The sequence below is a fragment of the Castor canadensis genome, chromosome 13, assembly GCF_047511655.1.
Source record: "Castor canadensis chromosome 13, mCasCan1.hap1v2, whole genome shotgun sequence".
In the NCBI taxonomy this organism is placed as follows: Eukaryota; Metazoa; Chordata; class Mammalia; order Rodentia; family Castoridae; genus Castor; species Castor canadensis.
The window spans coordinates 76,143,248-76,163,309 of NC_133398.1; the positions used below are offsets into that span (position 1 = coordinate 76,143,248).

General features: G+C 33.6%; 1 protein-coding gene across 5 annotated transcripts in view; it reads right to left on the reverse strand.

Annotated features, from left to right (window-relative positions):
- LOC109700680 (aldehyde dehydrogenase 1A1) overlaps positions 1 to 20,062 on the reverse strand; it is a 131,548-nt gene that overhangs the window by 28,558 nt on the left and 82,928 nt on the right. For 4 of the 5 annotated variants that reach the window (XM_074052047.1, XM_020185957.2, XM_074052049.1 and 1 more), the window contains 4 exons: positions 13,842 to 13,946; positions 4,508 to 4,648; positions 2,674 to 2,803; positions 1,048 to 1,109 (listed from right to left, as the gene is read on the reverse strand). In XM_074052047.1, coding sequence (XP_073908148.1) covers positions 1,048 to 1,109; positions 2,674 to 2,803; positions 4,508 to 4,648; positions 13,842 to 13,946 — 438 coding nt within the window. Of the gene's footprint in view, positions 1 to 1,047; positions 1,110 to 2,673; positions 2,804 to 4,507; positions 4,649 to 10,409; positions 10,435 to 13,841; positions 13,947 to 20,062 lie in introns of those variants that run through there. The other variant, XM_074052050.1, reaches the window with a different exon arrangement.

A 20,062-nucleotide genomic window follows, 5' to 3' on the forward strand; every position in this document is an offset into this window, starting at 1 on the left:
GCATAATCCTCTTGGTTTTATCTCTAGCACTGTGCTATGTCTTTTTTTATCTTTTAACATAAAGATTAATTACATTAAAAATGTTGATATTGGTACACTTCAGTCTCATTGGAATAAAAGATATGTCATTTCCTCATTTAAACATTTTAGGGCACTTCACCATGTTTATATTTAAAGTATGTTAGCCATCTTTAGAAAGTAACCTTTTTGTTAAGCTTAAAAGGAAGTATTCACAATTCCATTTAAAAATACCATTTTCTCATGTGGTATCTGTACACAATGGAATTTTATGCAGCCATGAAGAAGAACGAAATGTTATCATTCGCTGGTAAATGAGTGAGGTTAGCCTGGCCCAAAAGACCAAAAATCGTATGTTCTCCCTCATATGCGGACATTAGATCAAGGGCAAACACAACAAGGGGATTGGACTTTGAGCACATGAAATGACCCAAACATTGTATGCACATATGAATAAAATAAAAGTTTTTAAAAAAACACCATTTTCTCACAGAGGAATTTTGTGTATCAGAGCCTGCTAACTAAAGGTACAATATATTCGAAACAATGCTCTAAGTATTTCTGGTATCATTTTTTCCACTATAATTAGCAAATATCTTTCAGGATTTGAAATGTCTAGTTGCTACTGTTGCCCATGGTGAGAAGTCTTAACCAGGAGTCAAAGAATATTGGAGAGTAATAAGTGTTCTGCAGCAGAAGAGATGGTATTGAACATTCTGTCATATTTTTAAAAGAGTATACAATGCAACTTTTCAAAAACAACCCATAGTGTAAAAGGCTAAGATTTGTTGATGCCATAATATTGAAACACTCTTCAAGACATATACCATGGTATAGATGGATTTCTGGACTCCTTAATTTATATCCATGTAGTTGGGTCACAGGAAGACCAGTTTCAATAACACATACATTTTGAAGCTTTCTGCACATATGTAAGCATCCATTTGTGTTGGAGAGAGCTTCATAACCAAATGGAATAGAATTAGAGAATTTTTCCCTCCACTGGAATTATATAGGAGAATAACTTACAGGAATGATTTGGCCACAAACACCAATAGGTTCACGTCTTGTATAAGTGAAAACATCTCCATCTGGAAAATAAAATACAATGCAATCCTATAAAGGCAAATGTGTTTACATTCAAAGGAGGATGGTTTAAAGTTGATGTGAGAGGAATATGGGAACAGTCATTTTTAAAAAAGAGGAAAGAACATATCTCCAACATTTACAAAATAAAAAAATTAAGACCTCAAATACTAGGTTTGAAGTACAGAAACCATAAAACAGAGTTAGGTAAAATTAAAGATTCAAGATTGAATAATAAATGAAAGATAACTCTCTCATTGCTATGAGGACTGTTTGTATACCACTGTTATTCTTAAACTTTTATAGAAAATTAATGAGAAAGAATGTAGGACCATCTCTGGATAAGAGAACAACCACAGTCAAGTGTTGTTCCAGCCACTCAAAGTGCTCTGAGTAACATAATCTTTGTAAAAAGAAAATGTAATTTGAAAATAGTAATATATCACTATGAGCAATAAGCCTAGCTAAGCATTTGTTCTAAAATGCTTTTTTTCTTTTGTCTACCTAACAAAAACCAAACTTTCTAAATCCATGAAAACTAATGCCTACAGTGAAAGACATTTCCTTCTCATCTGGATATGACTGAGTCATTTGCCTCCATTTGATGTGGTCATCCTTAGAGCTTTGTTCTCTGTGTTCCATTCTGTTCTAGTTCCCACAGAAGCTCTATCACAGGAAGAATGCTCTCTCTGAAGATCCTAGGTACTTTAAATGATTTTTTTTACAGGTTGTACGAAGACAAATTATACAACTGCTAAAATAGCCATACTTCTTAATACCACTATTGTCTCATTTTTCTTTTTTTTTTTTTTTAACTTTCTAGCTCTCCCTTCTAACTTACAGGGAGCTCCAATTGTATCAGAAATACATTTCAGGATCACTCCTGAAGTATATTTCTAAAGTAAACACATTTGTAGTAGTTAAAATTTATCCTTACTGTTTGCAAAATTGATATTTTTTCATACAAAATATTTTTCATATGTCTGTTATATAGTGTGCATATCCCACTAAATAATGCATACATAAACATTTATATACAGAGATTCTTAACCCAGGTTATAAACATAGTCTCTTTTTGCTTTGAAGCTATTTGAAACAAATCAATATGAATTAGTTTAATTAGTCTGGTCTATACTGACTTTGAACAGGCACAGATGAGCATAACAGACTCATACTGGAACATGCAAACAGACTTAAATAATTACATTACAGAAAGGGTATAAATGTCACTATGGAAATGAAACCCAAATAAATAATTTCAGAGACCAGCTTTGAAAAGTTTGGGCCTTTAGAGAGACAATTGCCTGGAATCAGTGATTGTAGCTATAAGAACGATTTTACAGTAATATTTTCTAAAATATCCAGGGCTATCACTATATGATTATGCTGGAATAACTTTAAAAATCAGTTGTTGAATCTTGACAGAACTTCCAAGTTCAGGACTGTGTCAAGAAAAGAACAGTTTTGCCTAATTTGGTTAACATCTTTAAAAGAAAGAATTTGAAATTATTCAACTTCATAATCAACTCATGTCTGTACCCACCCTGGTCATTTCCTAAGTCTACTTACCGCTTGGTATGGTGTAGCCATGGACCTTGTCAGCCCAGCCTGCACAGTAGCGTAATGTTTTTATGCACCCTCCTAAATCCATCAGGTATGCATGGGAAAAAAGTTTTCCAGCATTCATTGACTCCATTGTCTGAAAAACAGATCAATCCAAAATCTAAAATTCCACAAAAGTTTGGATTGAAAATATTTACTCAATATTTTGAATAGTCACATGCTAGAGAATTTTGAAAATAGAATTTTAAATCATCATGTCTATTCTCTTCTTCTTCTTTTTTTAAATGAGTCAAAATGACTTGTTTATGGTTACATAATAAGGCCCTAGTGGAATGAGTAGTGAGAGTCATGTGTCTAAACCATGGCATTCTTTCTTTGAGCAGCTGAGTATCTTTCAGCTAACCAATGTCCTAGGAGCTGGTGACAACTGGATATATAACTAGATGGTGAAAATGGTACTTAGTTTCTTTGATCAGACCAGAGTTCCAACAAGATTTCACTTGTAATCTGACTATGGTGAGAATTTAGTGCTAGTGACAAGTAACCTCAATAATCATTTTTAGTTTCATTGTCCAGCTGGATATAACCAATCTATTCATACAATCTTTTATGAACAAATTTTCTTCTGCAGAATTTTCAAGTAGCAACTTCCTAATTTAAGCACTATTACTATAATTATCATTTGAACAATTAAATTGGAAGTTTAACATTTTCTCATCTTGTAGTGCAACAATTGTATAATGACCTTTTTCTTCTTTTCCTTCTTTTCTTATGTACAGCTTTAAAGAACTTTTAGGGTTTAGTATTCTGCTGGGTGGTCACCCAGTGGGACTGAACAGGAGACTAATTACTAAAGCTGTTCCATCTCTATGATACACTGTCCACCATACTTAAATTTAAGCAAACATGATTTTTGTGTAGCTACACTCCCACATAGAATAAGGGTGTTTGTGGGAGGGTGCTGTTTACCAAGATAGTCAACACTGTATGCTCTAAAAATCAGACAAATAAGAGAAGCCAAGTTTTAGTGAAATCTTCTTTCTTCTTATAGGACATTTTTGTTAGTACAGTTTTAGTGCATACAGCTTTTGGTTTTATATTTTCTCATATTTCAAATTATGCTGTGTCTTTGAATAATAAATGGTTCTTTATCCATAATTGCTAATTTTTAAATAAAATGAAGACCTCCTTGTTACTGCCACTCTAAGCTTCTAATGGTAACAAAAATTTATTCTGAAATTCAATTTGAATATTAGCTTTGCTAAATTAGTTTTATTGTAATGCCTGGCTGAGAAGTTTAGGAGGAAATGCTCTCTCCTACCCATGTTATGTGCTGACTTGTCTAGCTGATATCTGCCAAAATTAAAGAAAAAACAGTAAAGATAAGAACAAATTTTCTATGAGTGTAATAGCAGTTGAATTTAATTTCTTTGGCTTTTTCACCTGTGAAACAGACAGACCAGATCATTTAATTATGAACACTGTGAACAGTGAACAGACACATTTCTGGAAAGCAAAAAGTGGCTGTTTGTAGATACTTTGCTAAGCTAAACAAGGGAGAAATGAAACTTATTTTAAAGAAATATTTTGAACACTTTTAACAAACCTAATCAGATTTTCCACTAAAAGAATTCAGGGGTCAAGTAAGTTTGAGAAACCCAGAACATTATTCTAGGAGATCCACACAGCATCTGACTTTGTGGGCAGTTTTGAGAACTTCTAGAGTAGAGGAAGATAATTCATCTTTTTTTGTGCTCATTAGAACCAAATCAACTCGGCAATTCAAACAGTGAATGATTTTGAAAGATCTCTGTATGTATCCAGTTTGGGTAATACTCACTGCTAGCAGCAGACGATCTCTTTCAATTAAGTCAGCCAGCTTAAAGAGCAGGCGTCCCCTCTCTGAAGCATCCATAGTACGCCATGGAGAACCAATCTGGAAAGCCTGTCTTGCAGCCTTCACTGCCTTGTCAACATCTGCCTGTAAGTCACAGGGAACTCAGTTCAGTAGGTCTAACCCATTGGATTGGCAAATACAAAGGCAATAACCCTAGAAAATAAGATTCTATGCATTCCATCATAGTATGTTGGAGTGACTCTTGGGTAATCTTTAGATAAGCACCACACACCTGTCAAATATTTGATTTGCTAGAATATTATCAAATTTAATAGTTGATATTACATCCTACTTCAAAAGGATATATTGAGTTAATTAACCTTATTTCAAGTAATGTTTTAAAACTTTACACATATCTATGTCTCAATAATCTAATGGGTCAAGTATGTCTCCCATTTTACAGATAAATAAACTGAAACAAGAGAGTGAGGGGATTGATCTAAGGTTAATAACCTAAGAATGGCTGAACTGAGTTTAAAATGGAGCAGGTCTGAATATAGATCCATGCCCTCCTTTACACATTCTACTCCTCTGGTGATTGGGTGACAGTACTTCTATGCAAAGTTCAACATCACAGATAGTGACTACTTTCTGTGGTCTCTGGAGACTCTACAATCTGTCCACTCTCATGAAGAGCTTATTGAAGACTGACTAAGAACTTTTCTTTGTTGTTGAAGGATAAGCATTATAAGCATGCACTCATTCCTTATGTATAGAGGGAAAATGCCATAAAGGTAGTGAGTAGAACTAATCTACAGAAAGTCTGCATGCAATAAGCCATCTTTTCCCAAATGGAGGCAAAATTGTTTTTCAACCCTTGATTAGGTAACAGAGCCATTTTCTTCTATTAATGCGATTATATTTAAAACTCCAGTGATTTAAGCAAAGGTCCAATAATAGAGTAAATTTACACTCACATTAATGTGTAGCGTCTTTGGTTTTAATTCTTCTCTGTGTTTTCTAAACCAGGCAGTCTTTAGTTCTTTCCTAATTTACCCAGTTTCCAGACTCTGTCCTGGCAACTCCACTCTCCTATAGATCTTTGTTAAGACTCTTCTCATCTTCTACAGAATGTATCTACTACAAGTATCACCACTTCTTTCATTACGACTTCACATGGTATTATTTTCCCCATTAAGTCAGTTGTAAATATCTTAAAGGTAAATAACATTAGAATATTTTCTTTATACATAGGACTGACCATTGCATGGAACTCCATAAATCATAATGACATCAAAGGACGTCAGGTTGCAACTTCTTTAAGGACACATAATTACCTTTGAGAATTAGGGAAGGAGGAAGGAAATTACCCTAATGTTTTGATGTTGCTCACAATTAGGCTGAAACCCAACCAAGGAAGATATATCCTCAATTGATATCTTCCTCTTCAGAGTGCATTCAATTAAGAAGACCCAAACTTGTAAGTCTGTGAATTAAAATGCTAATAAATACGTTGCTTTTATAGTACAGATGCTCCTAGATTTATGACAGGATTACATTCTGATAAACCCTTGATAAGTTGAAAATGTATTTAATACACTTGACTCATCAAACAACATGATTTAGCCTAGCCTGTCTTACTTGTGTTCAGAACACTAAAAACCTATTTTGTAATAAAGTGCTTGCTATCTCATTTAATTTGTTGATTACAGTACTTTGTGGAGTACAGGATCCGTTTTTTTATCCATGTGATTGTGTGACTGTTTAGAAACCTTGCCCAGCATCACAGGAGAATACAGTGCTGCATATTCTGTCCTCAGTAATGACCGAAACTCAGTATAGTTTCTACTGAATGTGTATTGCTTTTGTGTCTTATTAATGTTGGGAAATTATAAGTTCAAGTATAGTAAATCAGGAACAATCTGTATTTATCACCAAACAAATATTAACTGGTGCAAGAAGGGTTTTTCGGAAGTATAATCTGACCTGATTTAGTGGTAATGTTTACAGATTTTGAGCAAGATTCATTCACTACAATATATCACATACTGGTTTATTTAACTGTCAAACTTTTGGGAGAATGATGGGTGTATACAATATGTGCACTTATTTCTTGCTTTCATGAGAATTACACATATAATACATATTTTGGACATTCAGTTAATCACATACATTGCTTATATTTGAACACTGTTTTATGCCACAAGTTGTAACCTTTTCCAAAATAAATTCAGAGAGCACTGTTTGAGAATAAAAAGCGAACCACAAGAATCTGAGATTGCCAGCAGGGTCTGTGGATACCATGGCTTATAAAATAAATGCAGCTCTGTGTTTAAACAGATGTGTGTGAAACAGCTTTCATTTGGATCCTTCTGCTCAGTGTTCTGCCATTGGCCTTAGCCAAATATGGGCTAATATAGGCATCCTGACCTCCCAAAGGGATGTGGAAAAACTGGCTTGAAGACAAGTAACTCTGCCATATGAAAAACACATCTCTAGAGAATGTTGCTATAAACAAAGATGTTCTGGTTATGTCTTTTGGATCCTCTCCTTTTTATGTTTAATTTTGCAGGAGCAGAAATAGTGCAATGATAGTTAATTTATAGTTTTGGAACAAAACAACTCAGATTTGAATTCATATTCCTCTTTGTTAGCTATGTAAGCTTTGAAGCATCCAACCATCCATCCATTTATCTAAAGATTTCATACATACTCCTCTGTACAGCATTCTCTTATCATGAGTCTGCTAGTGATAGAATAGTGAAATATTCAATTAAATGGGTAGGGCATAAACGAAATCATCACTCCATTATATTACAAACTGAAAACCACATTCAGCCCTCAGTATCTAAGAGGAACTAATTTCAGGATGCCCTTGTAGGAAGCCTAATCTTATGAATGTGCAACTCTTTTATACAAATTCACACATAATTTGTATATAACCTCCACACATCTCTCCATATGCTTTGAATCATCTCTAGATTACTTATAATACTTAGTGCTCTGTAAATGTTAGGTAAATAATTGTTATAATGTATTGTTTAGGGAATAATAACAAGAAAAAATATCTGCACATTCAGTATACATACAAACTAATTATATAGTCTATATGAACCACAACCTAGCATTTTTGACCCCTTGTTGGTTGAAGCCACATACGTGGAACTCATGGGTATAGAGGGCCTATGCATTCTAAAGTGACATATTTATGTTGTGTCACAATTTCTTTAAGGTTCAGTTTGCTGATATCTAAAATCAGAGTAAGCTGCCTCCAGTGATGTATTTAAGACTAAATACAGTAACCCTTGACACACAATTTCTATGTGACAGACATCATGTTAAGTACACATTAGATGAAGACAACTATTGTTGTCCTAGAAGACTAAACAATGTTGAAATAACTCTGAGTAATTCTGTATTTTAACACTTTCTTTCAGTTTTCACAGCCTTCTACTATTGCAAGCCCTCATTATTTCATAGAGTCAACAGGCTTCCAAGTTCGTGCTCTTCCTCCCCAACTGTTCTTCCTATTGCTAACAGGTTAATCTTCCTCATACAGTTTTATCTTATCTGTTTCCCTTTTAATGTTCAACTCTTGTACATAGTTTTCAAGGTCTAACACTTTTGGGCCCCACCTGCCAAAACTTTATATTCACAATTTTTCTGCTCCCTCTAACCCCACATTTCCCACCTTAGCTCCTATAATTCTCTTTGCAGAGAATATTATATCAGCACACCCCTTTACCTTCAAAACACTACGCATTTTATAAGATTCGGCTCAAGGATCACAGTCTACTTAAATACAAGCTAGATGATAGCTACTAGTTAAGAGCCTTCAAAACCTCAGCCAACTGATAGCTACTAGATAAGAGCCTTCAACACCCCAGCCAACAAGATGAGTTATTTAAAGCTCCAAGTAACTACTATATGAGCCTTGTTTTACAGATGAGTAGGTCTCACATATGTAAAGCTTCTGAGCTAGAAGAACCAGAATTTAATCCCACATTTGACCTTCAAATTTACTTCATATAGATCTGCAAGGATGTCCTAATAATGGTTTTTTTTTGCAATGAATATTTTCTGTTATCTGTATTGTAAGCTATAATATTTCTTTTTAACTTTTTTATTTTTTATTATTGTGTTGGGAGTACATTGTGACATTACAAAAGTTCTTACAATATATCAAATATATCATACTTGAATTCACCCCATCCATCATTCTCCTTTATCCCCAAATCCTCCATACCTGTAGTAGTTTCAACAGGTCTCATTTTTCCATTTACGTACATGTGTATACAGTGTTTGCACCATATTCAACCTCTTCCACTCTTTACCCAAATCTTTCCCCTTCCCACTAGTACCAACCCCCCAGACAGGGCCTGTTCTGTCCTCTTCTTCTCTGATTTTGTGAGAGAAAAATAAATGACATTTTTGTTTAAAATATCTACATAGGGAGTTTCTTTGTGACATTTCCATGTATGTATGTATTATAACCTGGATTAGTTCATCTCTTCTATTTTTCTCCTTTCTACTTTAGTCCCTTTCTATGGTGATTTCAACAGATTTAAAAATCTATATTCATTCTTGTAAGAAAGTAGATCAGCTGTATTCACCTTCTTAACTTCTTTTACTCTCCTTCTCTCATAAGTGATCTCCCTTTAGCATTATTTGTTTTTTATAACATTGCTTATACATGTATTCTTGCCTATAATAGGCAACTAATAAAAATTTAATAATTCCATTAGATAGTGCCATATATAATTTACTTATATTGTGTAATCAGTCATATTTAACTGATTCCATCAGGTAATAAAACTTTTACATTCCTCAAAATTATTAGGCACATGAAAGTATTCTTTTTTTTGTTTAATTTTAAGATTATCATTACTTAGATTTTCATTCAAAGACTGACATTTCCAGTGATATAATTTTTTAATTAATCAGAAAACAATTTGCTTCTTTTGCTACCATCAATAGTTCTGTGGCCTATGGCATTTAAAGTGTTCCTGTTTTGAAGTAAAGGCCCACAAGCTGAATATCTGAAGAAATTTGAATGATGATAAAATATCTAATGCCTCTTAAGCCTATTAAGGAAGGACTGAACTTTTTAGTCATTTCCAGATGGTACATTTCCATATTAAATTCATTTAATGAATGAATGGAGAAATAGCTATCAGACCAGTTTTATTTTACACCTGTCATAAGCATTTACTTTAATGGACATTTACTTTTATCCCTACCAATTATTTGTTAGGTCATGCTTTAGTATTAAAAGCAGTTTCAGGATTAGTCAATAGAGTCTAAAAGAGCCACTCAAGTGAAAAGAAAACAGTTCCCACCCACATCTGTGCTTTGCTTTGTAACCTCTATTTGTTCTTGCCCCTCCCCCTTTCTTTATGATACCACTGAAAGGCAGGATACAGCCCATTGTTAGTTACATTCTACTCAAAAATTAAATCTCTAAAACCTTTTGGCTCATTATCTAAAGAGTCAGTTCCAGCATATTAGGTTTACTGTAACTATGTAATTGACTAGATTTGTACCTTTCAATACGCAATGTTAGTTTACTCTACGTTTGTCTGTTGGGAAAATTCTTTGAACAGCAATTCTTTAAAGACAAAGGTTTTTGCATAACTCTCCAACAGAACATAACTATAGGAATGCTGGATGTTAAATAAACCATTGATTACCATGGACAGTTTTATATCACCAACAACTTAGAGTGATCAAATGTCCAGCCAACTTTATGATCACTGTACCTTGCTTGACGTACAGCTTTGATTTCTTCTATGGGCAGGAGTAATTGCCATAAGCACAGAGCAATCAATGAAAAACATTTCTAAAGCTTCTGGTATGATCACCAGCTTTCCTTTACTGCACTTTCAGAAGAGGATAAATCTCATACCTATACCAAGAAAAGTCCTCAGGTTGTCTGACAAACTTTCAACTGGAACCCAGGCATATAGATTTGTTTAAATCTGATGAAATAATCCCACTGGCAAAGCAAGATGCTCACCTAGGAAATTAAAGAAAAGCTCAATATTCAAGTTTCTAAAGCTAAAACATCATGAATATATTTTTCTTTTGTTAATTGCTGACTACAAACAGATCTGCAGTCCTCTTTTTCAGTGGCACTTATTTCTATGTAGAGAAAGAGTAGGTAGCTCTCAGGGGCTTAGCTTACTTTGTCACACCTAAGTCTTTATTGTGTGTGTGGCTTGCTAGAACCACTCAAGTAAGTAGAGGGCCATTTGAGGTAAAGTAATGTTATGTGGTATCTGGAAGCCTCTGATAAGAGGTATTCATTCCTCTTTTTTGAATGTAAGAACACATTTTTCTCTTATTTCTGGGAATACCTCTTAGAACACAGGCTTCTGTGTCCCTATAGCACTTTGATAGGGATGATCAGTATTTTTCTGCCCAAGTTTGGCCTTCTAACAATTCATGAAAGTACAGAGTGATTGTCACAGCAGTTTCCAATCAAAAACTATTTAGCTGTTAAAAATCCATGGCTCTCATCACACGTGTACAGCTAACTGATTTTTGACAAAGCCATCAAAAACAGACATTGAAGAAAAGACAGCCTTTTCAATAAATGATGCTGGGAAAACTGACTATCTACATGCAGAAGAATAAAACTAGAACCCTACCTTCTACTATACTCAAAAACATCTTAAATGGATCAAAGATCTAAATGAAAAACCTCAAATTACTAGATTAAAACAGAATAGAATTTTTAAGACATTGGTTTAGGTAATTTTTTTGTTTGATAAAACCTGAAGAGCACAAGCAGGAAAAAGAAGTAAGTTTATATCAAACTAATAACCTGTGCAATAAATTGGTGAAGAGATAGCTTACAGAATGGGAGAACATTTTTGCAGACTATTCATATGATAAGGAATTAGCATATATGATAGATAAGAAACTGAAACAACAGCAAAAAAGCACAATCCAATTAAGAATAGGTAAATTAGAGCCAGCTGTGTTTATATACCTCTGTGGTCCCTACAACTATGGAAATGGAGATAGGAGAAGTGTGGTCTGAGACTGATAAGAGTAAAAGCCTGAAAAACAAACTGAAAGTAGGTTCAAGTGGTAAAGCACTTGCCTAGCAATCACATGACTCTGAGTTCAATCCCCAGTACTTCCAAAAAAAAAAAAAAGGTAAATGATCTGAATAGACATTTCTTAAAAGAAAGTAATGCAAATGGAAACAGTATATGAAAAATTTGTTTAGTGCCACCGGGTATCAGAAAAAATACAAATCAAAACTACATTTGATTAATGTTTCACCTCATTAGTCCAAATGGTTATTATCAAAAAAGAAAAACATAACAAATGCTGATGAAGATGTGGAGAAAAAGTAACACTTAAACTCTTTTGGTGAAAATGTAAATTAGTTTTTATGGAGAGTAGCACAAAATTTCCTCAAAAAGCTGAAAAGACAACCAGCATGTAACCCAGTGATCTCATTTTTGAGTATATAAACCAAGGAAATGAAATCAGGTAATCAAAGAGACACCTGCACAGAACTATTTGCATTAGCAATATATAGAATCAACCAAGGTGTCTATCAGAAAATTACCTAATAAAGACAATATGGTACATGTGCACAATGGAATGTGACTGAGAATGAAAGTCTGTCATTTGAAACTGGAGGATACTGTGTTAAATGAAATAACACAGACACTGAAAGACAAACACTGCATAAGTGGAAGTAAAAGTTTGAATCTCAAATAAGAAAGTATAATAGTGAAGACTAGAGGGTAGGAAGTGGAGAAGAAAGGGATAATGGAGGGAGGTTAAGTATTAAGCATTTTATGAAAAACTAGAAGAGAGAAATCCATGGACGCTAAACATAAAGAACTAAGGAATGTGTGAAGAGATGGAAATTCTAATCACCATGATCTGACCATTCGAAATTGTATACATATATTGAATTATCACATTTTATCCCATAAAATCCATTCCTTGAAGGAATGGATAGTGGACAGGAACATGTGTTTGTTACAATTAGCTAAAACATCTTGTCATGAATGGTTTCAGTTGTGAATTTTGCTGACTTCCTCTTCCAACAATAGTCTTTTTCTTTTTTTTACTTTTTACATTGTTCAATTATTTTATTTTATATTTTTTATTCTTATTCATTTATTCACATGTGCCTACATTATTTGGGTCATTTCTCCCCACTGCCCTCCTCCCCCATTCTCTCCCCCCTCCCCTCCTCACTTCCAGGCAGAACCTGTCCTGCCCTTATCTTTAATTTTGTTGAAGAAAAGACATAAGCATAATAAGGAAGACATAGCATTTTTGCTAGTTGAGTTAAGGACAGCTATACAGAGAGATCCCTAGCATTGCTTTCATGTACAAATGTGTTACTACAATCTTTTTGATGTAGCAAAAATGTTTTATGTCTTTATATCTTACAATGCTGAGATTTAAAGCAATAAAGAGCAGAAAAATTATTTCAAATTAGACTTGGAAATACAAACATATTATTACATATAGTTCAGATCAAAGTTCTGAAGCCTTTTGTTCTCCTCACCTCAGGCTATTTAATACCACCCTGTCTAACTTTTATAATAATCACTAGATGAAGTAATAACCCTGCCAGTTTCAGGCTTTGTCTAGGGTTAGGAGAATGACATTTCAATGCTGATTTCATGACTTATTAACAATATCAATTTGAATAAATTACTCAACCTTCTATATTTTCATTTTATTGTCATTTATAAATACAACTAAAAATAGTATCATCTTCATATAGTTGCCTTAAGTATTAAATTAAAACAGCATTTACACAAATTTGGCTTTCATTTTTGTTATTATTAGCAAGAGTGTATCAACTTTCAATTAGATATTCAATTTAAGTCATTTTAAAACTCAATTTTAAAGGTATTGATTCAGTGATTTTTAATTAAACAACTTGGTAGTACATTATTTTTAAAGTCTTATATTGACTTATAATTTATTGTAACCACATAAAAAGGCAATTTTATTTAAGCAAAGGCTTTGTTCCTTTTTAAATCTGTGATCAATTCCTTCTCACACAGATTATTGATATAATAAATCAAGACATTATTTAAATTGAAAAACAATCAAGGAAAATACTATGAAAAGATAACCACATCACTAGAGACAGGCTCATTTTCATCACATGGCTACTTGGTGTGCATGACCAAGGATGAATTAGAAAATTTTCTCAGCCTGCCTGAGGAGCCATATTTTCATGACATGTCTTCTTGAACTTAGAGTGGAGATTGAGAGCTCAGAATGATGAGATCCAAAGAACATGCAAAGAACATGCATGACAGGGAAGCAGCATTTAGAAATTCACCTTATCCCCTTCTTCTATCTGGCAGATTTCCTCCTCAGTGGCAGGATTGAGGACAGGGAACTTCTTGCCGCTCACTGAATTGTGCCATTCGTTATTTATGAAGATCTGTAGGGAAAGAGAGAGTAGATAATAAAAGTATTTAAGCACGCAAAAAATTTTGGAAATTACTATAAACTTGCACTGAAGAATTATACAACATGTCTAAATGTTTCATGTCCTTACCTCTCAAAATCATTTGGCTGTTTCTGAACATTTTACATATAAACACACACATATACACACAAGCACAAGTACACAGAACCCTATAAAAGCAGGATGTTTATTTTGTCATGAAGATATGCAGTCATTTCAATACAAGAAAATTTAGCCTGTTGATAAAACTGTTTTCTTCTTCAAACAGCTGTGAATTTGGGTCAAGAGCAGAGAGGCTTTGGTAGGTTCGATCTTTATAAATTATTGCTCACATTTTCCACCATGGATCTGAACATGTTTATTTGTGGTTACTGGTGATTGGGCATCACAACTGATTAATTTCTGATGCTTTGTTTTACTCGTGTAAGGAAGGCTTTGGTTAGGATTATAAAAGAAGCCTGATTAGGAAAATTGGCTCCTGGCATGTTTTTCATTGCTGACTTAAAGGCATGCAGTTCATTTTTCTTTTAGAAAAAGGATCTCATAGTTTATCTTCAATGAGATCAATTACTAGATTTCTTAGGGAAACCTATGAGAAAGAGATGCATCTAAAGAGACATGGAGGGTCCAGAAAATTTGGAATTTTGTTCTGTGTGCAGTAGAAAGGAACAGAAAAATTTAAAAACCATCAGTGTCATTTATAAAGTCTCAGTTTCAACTTTCAGAGTCTTGAATATGCATTTCATTAAGAAACCAAGATTTGAAATTCAGTTACTTTTTACTAAGAAAAAGATTTTACAAAACCAAATTTAAAAGTATTCCATTTAATTGTTACATGTATGAAAATCTATTGACTAAGAGGATGAAATCTGATGTTTTGCTTTTACTCTTACTGTTTTTTAAACAAATGGCTTTATACATCTTAAGTTATTTCCCATTTTCTAAAAAAAAGAAATATCCTTTTTATGATGAATACAACTATCCTCTGTTTATTATTTCTTTATTATTTAGTCTTTGTTCTTCTTTTTCTTTTTTATTGAAGTATGGAAATAATCTTAAATATACATTCTGTTGTATATATTGCAAATTTTTGTTTGTTAGGCTTTTGATAATGTGAAGTAATTTGTTTAATTTTGAATCATAGGGACTTGTGTCTGCTAGGCAGGCACTTACTCCTTGAGCCATACCTCTAACCATTTTGCTTTAGTTATTTTGGGATAGGGTCTTGTGTCTTTGTCTGGGCTTGCCTGAACCGCATTCCTACTATTTGTGTTTCCCACATAGCTAGGATGACAGGCCCATGCCACCATTCCCAGCTATTGTTTGAGATGGAGTCTCACAAACTTTTTGTGTGGAATGGCCTCAAACTGCAACCCTCCTGATCTCTATCTCCTGAGTAGATAGAATTGTAGGTGTGAGCCACTGCCCCCACCCACTACATATAGTTTAAAAGAAAGGGTGACTTATGCTCTGGATTTGTACCATGTATCTTTATTCAGATACCTCCTCCTCACTTGATTTTTAAGAATAACTTATTAATAGATTAATCCTGGGGGAGAATTTATTCAAACACCACTCCCTACAGTTTACCTTCATTGTTATGCTAAATGCAAATCACTTGGCAATTAAAAATTCCCCAGTGATGGCTATCAGGATTATATATTCTGCACAAGTACACTATGATATTTGATATTTGATGTAAAACGGGTAAAGGACAAGCCTCCTTGTTTGTCTATTCACACTAATATGATTACTCATACAAGAACAGCATCATTCTCTGTATGCTAAAGAGTTAAAAACAATTGTAGTGCTATCCTAGAATTGATAGAAAAAAGATGTAGATAGGAGTAAAGAAAGGAAGAAAGGTTCCAAAGGAGTTCAGATGCAGAGACCAGATGTGGAAAGGTACATATATGGGGGTAAAAGAAAAATGGAATTCCTAGAAAATCTTTGTTTCTCTAGTAAAGCAATTGAACACAGATGAAGATCATAAAATTTATCAAGTTATTCCCCCAGAGGAAAAAAACATTGGCACTTTAGTTTAATTTTAAGAAAGATAAATTCAGATGAAAGTATTGACTTGTCCAATATCTCTTAGAGTGAATCCTCACACCATGATCAGAAGCACACTTTGAAGAATCCCATATTTATTCTTAAAGAATCCCATATTTATTCTTGAAGAATATTTTCTTTTATGCAACATAAAAGCCTTTAATGCTTAGTATTTTTGTTCCCTAAGGATGGTTGGGAAATAGTTTAATCATTGTGCCCCAAACTCAGATCACTGTCATCTTTAGCTTTCTGCTGCTCTCACCCCAAACTAAAACTCTAAAAACTTGCTCATCAAATCCTCCCTCCTTCTGTGTCTCTTGTCTCTTTCTTTGCCTTTCAGTAATCTCTCTCACAAGCACACACACACACACACACACACACACACACACACACACATTTTCTCTTTTCTGTTAATGACACATGTAATCCCTAGCTGCCTTTTCTGGGACACTTTGTTCTTTACTACTATAAAAAATTTCTCCCTGTTTTCTCTGCTTTCTACCTTCGGCTAATTAAAATTAATTTTCATCCTGCTACTGGAATCTCCCTTAACCACCCAAGTTCAGCTGTTGTCTACACCTACCTCTCCTTCAGACACTTTATGCTTCTCCTTTGTCAAATTCCATGGCACTTGAGATGGTTTCTAATCTGGCTCCAACAAGCTTTCCAACCTCTGGTCCTAGAGTTCTGCTATTTTGGCCTTACTCTACTTCTTCAAATACCATGCTCTTCTCTGCTCCAAACGTTTGTTTATACCATTCCTCAAACTAGAGTTTCCTTATTTTCTTCTTATACTTCAAACTCTAGCTTAATATGTCATCTCCTCATGATGATTTCACTAGTTGCTCCATTTCTATGTAATTTCTTTTTTCCAAAACATGCTACTATTCTATTAAATTATTTATTATATTGTACATTGTGTCAAAAGTAGATTATTATACATCAGCCCATGAAAATTCAAACAAATAAGCAATGACAAAACTAAAGAAATGGTATCTGCCCTATATCATTCAATCAGCCTGTGAAAACTTGCATCAGATTTACTCACATTTATTACTGTCTACCCTCTCTTCAAACTCTAAAGACTGACTGTATTACCTCTCAAATTTCTACCCCCCCATACTAAAGAGTATAAGTCTCATCATGCCAGAGATATAATAGTTTAATTTAATAATTTATTCAATTTAATAATTTAATTTAAAATATCAAATAAATACACCACTCCAAATTGATTGTGTTTTACTAGGCTTGTAGCGAGACTTTTCAGCTTCTGCCTAAGTCCTCTTATCCTTAGGTTTGTGATAATTTGTGGCTTTAAGTTCTCAGTAATATGGCCTTAATAGATAATAGTTTATTTTACTTCTTCATATACAATTCTTTTGGTGAAAGAATCATTGCAGTATGTATGCACCATTTCATTTTACTATCAGGAGCATGCATTTGAACTATACAGAAAACTTTTCCTATAGATTAAAGTCAGTGAATATTTTGTAAATGATAATTAACTAAAATAATAATATGAATTCATCTGGCAGCCTACAGGCAACTGAAGAGATCAGCTATAGATAATCCCAAATCACCAGCCGCTGCTCTGCATCATTCAATTTTATCCTTTAATAACACTGTGAATCCACCTTTTATTTGAATTTCTGCTGATGTTTATATAATCTAGAATGGTCAGTTTTGCCTCATTGGAAATTTTTTATCAAATAATGCATACTCTGAAGATACTGTGGAAAAACAAGAGATGAGTTTACCATGGTCCTGCTCGTGAGAGTTTATAATTTAAGAAAAGAGTGTATTCGTATTAAGATCAGCCAGTGCTCACTAAAGTTCTAGAATCCAATAGCCAAAGCATTGCTTTATTCAATATGTTACATAGTAAGACTCATGGAATGGAAATATATGATCAAGAAGAATGTACCCTGGAAGGATGGGATTTCTAAAAACAAGCTAAAAAGGATAGATCAATCTTGAGGTATTTGTAACACAGTAAAGAGATTAGCTCCAAATTGAGAGTTCCAGTGGAAATGACATGTGGTGGATCTTGAAATTCAGTGAGAAGTTTGAGCTATGTCCTGGATCAAATTTAAGAATGGCAATGAAAGTATCAAAAATTGACTTATGAAGAAAAATCCAGGAGAATAACAAAGAGAGTAACACAGAGACTTAATTAGTAGGCCAGGAATGAAGTTACAAGGTTTAGAGTAGGTACCAGTATCTATTGAAAAGAAAGGCACTGAAGTCTTTAAGTTATGAATTAAATACATTATCACAAAAAGACCGTTTAGAATTAAGACAGAACTCAGCATAGGTAATATGATTACTGAGGTAACCCTAAGAGTCAGGTATTGTACCACCCCTTTCTTTCCCTTAAGTATTAAGAATTTATTAGTAAGAACTACCTTAATTATCTTCTTTTACTAATGTAATTTTCTTAGATTTACATCTGGTATTTGCCTTCTAGCTACCAGTGTGACTAAATGAATTTAAATAATCACCCTTCTGTAATTACATTAAATGGTTATATGGAGAGATCTAGCTCAATGAATGTTTATTATAGTAATTATTAACTCTGTTTTAGGCCTACTGAAATGATCTGTCACAAAGACAACCACATTTTCCCATTTACCACTTGCCTTTAGCAAGTTTAGAGGAAACGTATGATGTTATTAAAATAAAATATTCTTGGGTCCCATCAGCTATTACATCAACTATATTCTAACTGTGAATCTTAGACTCAGGATACTTTTGAGTAATATATATGTACGGTAAATATTAACTTTAAGTTCACAATATTGATTGGAAATTATAGCTGTGTTTACATAATTCAAGCACTTGAAATTCAAGTACTTTTTATATGAGGAAATAATCAATGGAAATGTTAAAGCATTTCAAAAATTTATAGATATGTCATAAATTTGTAGATATGTCATATTTAAAGAGATGCACCATGTTACCTTTGATAAACAAGTAACTGTTTCCTGGATGCGGTCTAGTGTCCATGTCATAAATTGCCTTTCCAGAGAAAAAGTTATTATATCTTAATGTATTTGGTATAAAGCTATAATTCCAAATAAATAATTTCTTCAAAATACTTCTGGCTTAAATCAAGTTGTATTTTACTCATTAGCAAAATAAAAACCAATTAGCCTTATCTGCTAACATGGATTTGGAGCCTGTTGGCTAAAACAGAGAATCCCTTACTCCCTCCAACAAGATCCCCTAAATTATTTCAGCTCTACAGGCAGCAACTGGACTTGCAGCCCTTGAGTCTTATGAGGGAAATCAATACTTTCTTGATGGCAGAGAGCTTTTGGATCACATTTTCAAAGCCCAAAGGATTTCTTTTAAAATATTCCAAGAAATAAAGACAGTGATGATTTGTCCCTACTTTATGTCATGTGTGTGGATTTCCAACCTTGAAAGTCAAGCTCAAGCATGGAGAACAGTGAGTGATTGTACAAATGTGTAAGGACTGCTATGTATTTTAAGTGTGTACATTTTTGCTCAGCCTTAGGAATCTACAAAAGTACTAAAGGGCATGGGAAATGGGAGAGGGTGAAGAAAGAGCTGAAAGAAAGGAATGAAGAAGTGGTAAGAGAGAGATTGAACACAAGTCAGGTCAGGTGTTAAACATATAAAAGAATCAAAACTGGACCTCTGAGAACTACTTTTCAACCCAAACCCTGAGGCAGCAAAGCAAAATGTTGAGACTCATGGTAGAAATATATAAAAGGAAATTAAGGAGGAAATAACAGATGGGAGAAAAATATTTAACTGTAGTCAAAGCAATAAAAATAAAATGAGTTAACAAAACAAAAATAGAAGAAATAAAATTTTCCTCCCATTTCTCTTTTATATTGCAATGTGACTTTAGTAGTATGAGAGTATACTCTTTTTCTTATTAAAAAATCTCATAAGCCTTTTCAATTGATTCAGGGAAAAAGAAGAGACATCACAACAACTTCTGTGTATCATATGTGCCCTGTATGAAAGAGTTAGACTAAATAAGCACTAGTAAATTCTGTATTTTG